This window comes from Nematolebias whitei, chromosome 3 (assembly GCF_014905685.2).
Source record: "Nematolebias whitei isolate Nwh7 chromosome 3, NemWhi1, whole genome shotgun sequence".
Taxonomy (NCBI): Eukaryota; Metazoa; Chordata; class Actinopteri; order Cyprinodontiformes; family Rivulidae; genus Nematolebias; species Nematolebias whitei.
The window spans coordinates 28,007,418-28,012,043 of record NC_056500.1 but is presented as its reverse complement, the minus strand read 5'-3'; the positions used below and the strand labels follow the sequence as shown (position 1 = coordinate 28,012,043).

General features: G+C 36.5%; 1 protein-coding gene across 1 annotated transcript in view; it reads right to left on the bottom strand.

Moving 5' to 3' along the window:
- Positions 1-4,249, bottom strand: part of abhd17ab (abhydrolase domain containing 17A, depalmitoylase b) — a 6,850-nt gene extending 2,601 nt beyond the window's left edge. The window contains exons 1-3 of the mRNA XM_037674763.1: positions 3,885-4,249; positions 2,718-2,912; positions 1,514-1,693 (exon numbers count right to left, since the gene is read on the bottom strand). Coding sequence (XP_037530691.1) covers positions 1,514-1,693; positions 2,718-2,912; positions 3,885-4,249 — 740 coding nt within the window. The remainder of the gene's footprint in view (positions 1-1,513; positions 1,694-2,717; positions 2,913-3,884) is intronic.
- Positions 4,250-4,626: the final 377 nt, after the last annotated feature.

The following is a 4,626-nucleotide window of genomic DNA, read 5'->3' as shown; positions in this document are numbered from 1 at the left end:
CAGTGAGGAAAATAAGTATTTGAACACCCTGCGACTTTGCAAGTTCTCCCACTTAGAAATCATGGAGGGGTCTGAAATTTTCATCTTAGGTTAGATAGATAGAGATAATCAAAACAAACAAATATTGCTCATATTGCTCCATCCCATATTTGTTGTTTGTGTATATAAAAAAATACTACAAGAACAAATTAAAGCAAAACAAAGGGGGAAAAATAATTTCATCTGCACACAGGAGCTCTTCATTCTGCATTTGTTTGCGTGGAAGAAAAAAGTCTTTTCAAAAAAGAAAGTGACCATTACATTTCCTTGTTGGCAGACTTGTAATAATGTCAAATAGGCTTGTCACGATAACAAATTTTGATGGGTGATTGTCTCAGAAACTATTGCGATAAATGATAATATTGTTTGAAATTTGTCAATAATTAGTAATTGTCAAATTTAAGAAGAAATGTTGGTTAATTTTTGTGTGTAGTACCATTTTTGACCATTGGATGGCAGTATAAAATGGTTTGAACCAAAGGATGGGTAGTGAGGGAGCAAGCAGTGTGTCTAAGAAAAATGGGAGGGAGGCCCCTTGACATGACATGGGCTGTCACTTGTTCTTTTTTTCAGTTCTCAAAATGGCAGACGCCCAGTGTGTTTTGAGCTCTTTAGCATAGCTAGCTATAGCATAGCATAGTGCATGCATCAGGATCTTTAGCATAGCATTTGACACACAATGCTTTAAAACAAAACAAAACAAAAAAAAAATCAATGAACAAGTTCTCAGCTTCTTCTTGCAGAGAAAAACAACTTTTTACACCAAGGCACGGGTTTCAATCGTGAATTTTGAAGCTTTGACAAGACGGAGGGGTTTTCCCGAGGTTGACCTGTTAGCTTAGCTTCTCACCTTAGCTGCTTTTAACGATCCAACGCGATTTTGGATGGTTAAAACAGATTTTAAAGAGAAAAGAGAAAATGAGGGGTCAGTGAAGAGTACCGGAGTTGAGCTTTTTGTCATCCAGTGTCTTCAGTAGAAAGAGAGAGACACGAAAAAACAATAAAGCTGATAAATGAAAATGAGGTTGATAATTTTCATTTATCATGCGATTAATTGTTTATTGTGACAGGTCTATGTCAAACTGCATTAAGCAGGCAAACAGTCTGTGAGCAAACTTGTAATTTCAGTGTATTATGTGTCTAAATGAAAACTTATAACAGGGGTTACTACATACATCAAAAGTTAAGGGAAACAGATTGGGTCTTATGAGGTCATTGCTACTTAAAAGAATAATCTGTAACTGCTGCAGCCAATCATGCTTTAATAAAGCAAAACACAAAATCATTTTCACATTCCTACTTATTTTATCCTGACATTATCGACTATGTTTTTAAAAAAATATTTATTTAAACCTTTATTTTGCCAGGAAGAAATCCACTGAGATTATTAATCTCTTTTACAAGGATGTCCTTGGCAATATGTAAAGTGTGAGGACAAAAAACACAAAGTAAGAAATAAACTGCAGAGACTTACTTGGGGAAAGCATCGAAGCAGTAGGTTTTCTTTGTTTCAGGAAAGGCCACTCTCATACCGGATGTTAAAGGTGAGTGAAGAACCACGGCGGCACACTCGTACCGTGACGCCAGGTCCACAGTGGGAACAGTACCGATGCTCTGCCCATACAGGATTATGTTCTCTGGGCTGATACAAAACCTGGGAAACATGGAAATAAATATTTTTCAATAAAAGCCAAAAAGACTAGTTATTGGGTGTACACAAAAAAAAGAAGAAAAAAATAATTTTGTCATACACTTATTTTGTTTAATCATTTCATACAAATATGTTGTTTGTTTGGCTTAAAAATGCAAAATATTAACTCAGGTTAAATATATTTGTTGTTTTCAGATAACTTGTATATTGGTTAAAAAGTTAAGTCAAATTAGTTTAAGGATTAAATTTAGGACAGATGTTTTAGGGTCCAAATTTGCAAACAGTTTAAAGTAAAAGCACAAACATTATGAAAGTAGATTACTTTTACAACAAATTCCACCTTTTCTTGAGTTAACACATTTGGACTTTGCAGATACACACATTTACGTTTCTTTGCCATTTTAGTTCAGGCGTGCCAAAGCTTTTAACTAAATGGTGTATGTCAATGAGTCATCTAATAAGTCTTTGTAATCTGCAAGTCAAATACAGCACAGTTCTGTTTAAGGGTGATTGTTCTGCGAAGTCTCCAAAAACAAGCACCCACAAGTTTAAACTTCTCTGTTTGTTTTGTAATTTGTCTAAGCAGATGTGATGTCAGCTCATGTAGTCTGCTTTAAAGAACATCGGCTCTTACAGGTCGATAAAAATGTTCAATTTGTGATGAAATTGGTCTTGCACACAAGTAAAAACATAGTCCATGATTTGTTGTTTTGGTCATTAATCTGAATTAGATGTTTTTCCTGGATAGATTAAGACATCTCTGGTCCCACCGACTGATACTTTATCTCAGATTTTAACTTTCTTCGTCTCACTCCTGATCACAACCATCCCAGACTTGATTCCATTTATCTTCACAAGCAGAAAGTGGGAATCACCTCACAGGACTTGTTTTCACTTTATGTTGTATGTTACTACATTTTAAAGAAAACTAAAGAGTGATAAAAACATTATTTAGAGATGGAGCATGATGATGAAAAAAAAATCTCTTAAATAAGAGAACATCTGTAAAAACGTCCTCCTATCGTACCGCGTGCGCAGAGCATGCCAGGCAGCATCGATGTCTGCGTAGAGATTCTTTTCTGTGGGCTTTCCGGTGCTGACGCCGTATCCCGAGTAGTCGTAGGAGAAGATGTTGCAGTTGATGCGAGTGCCGAGGCCGATGTAGAAACTACTCATCTGGCCCAGGTCGACCGCATTTCCATGAGAGAAAAGCACTGTGAATCTGAGGGGTAAACATTCAGAAGAAGCTTAAGGAAATGTGCACAAAATGTTTGTATTCTTCATAAAATAATTATTGTAGAAAATAAAACTAATGACAACTACCAGCATTGTTATCAAAAATATTTATCTTTTTAAAGTTTTTATTTTTTAAAGTTTAGAAACAAATAAGATAAAAACTTTAAATGTATAAGAAAGGTATAATTTCTTTATGAATAATATCCAGAATTAAACTAGTGGTGTGAAAAGACTAAATAAATAACATAAAACTAACTAATAAAGAAAATATACAAAACATAAAATGAAAAGAAACCATTTAAATCAAAAACAAAACTAACCAACACTTAATTTAGGTCACAAACGAATCAACCAATAGACACATTTTGCTAAAAGAAACAAAACCAATTGGACTCTGTGCACAGGTCTGAACAGCTGCTCAGTGGAGGATCTGTATAACAAACCCACTTTTAGATATTATTTGTAACTTAAAACAGAGCATTAACCTCTATAAATGCCAGTTAATCTACCTTTGCCTGGTGCAAACATGTTGCACTCCGGAGGTGAATGTGAAAACGAGTATAAAAATTCTGCAATAGTTTTCTTGACCAACTTCTAAACCCAAAGCTTTACTGGTGGCCTGCCCATCAAAAATGTTGCTAAACAAAATGGTCTAAAGCACAGGCACTAAAATAACAACCAGTCAGTCTTGTTTTAAATTTAGTAATTTAATAAGAGCACATATTATCAAGATAACTCAGAACTCAACATTCAGTTTCACAAAATTAATCAAGAAAAATGGAAAAAAAAGTGACTTTTAGCTTATATTTAAAATGATTGATTCATTTTAAAAGCAGGAAGCCAAAAAAAACTGAGTCTACAGGGACAGGAAAGGAAGGAGACCTGAAAAGTTAAAATCTAGGGAACACTACAAGCCACTCAGTTCAAACAATGAAGGAAAAGCTTTTAAATCCCTCACCTGGCACTCGGTGCACAGCGAATGTACATGCAGCCGACTCTGTTGCCTCTGCTGGAGCGAGTGACGAACACCTCCATCGTGTCCAGCTCTCTCTGGGAGTACTGAAACTCTGCTCGCTCCGTTAGGTGAAGCTTCCATCTCCCATCCACAGCAACCGACCCTCCACTTCCTGAAACCGAAGCTCCGCTTCTGGACCGCAGGCTCGACGTCCCAGTTGAGCCCGGGGCAGCGGGTCCCGCCTCTGGGTCTGGCAGAAAGGTGTATGTGGGTTCCGGAGGCAAGAAGGCAAGCTTGGCTGCGATGCGGCTCGGGCAAGGTGGGCAGCAGAAGAGGCAGCAGAGCTCACTGAGAGAGAGGTCATTCATCTTTCACTGTAGTGGGGGAAAACAACTTGATTGTGCTGATGGACCAACTTCATCATTACTAACACAACGAGACGCTTATTGTATGGTGATGTGTGAAGCAAGTACCCTGAAGATGACTGCAGTGATAATGAACATTTGTTTTGGCAAGTGTGTGGTACGTTGATAATTAAAAAAGAAAAAAACAAGTTTTGCCCTAAATACACCGTACACATAAATGTGTCAGTGATTTGAAAATAATGTTGACAATACTGTATACTCACTCACAAAGGATGGCACACAGTATTTTTCCCAGCTCCTGTGAAAATATGTATGCATCATGTGTTTGAGTACGTATGTATATATATATATTTATATATATATATATATATATATATATA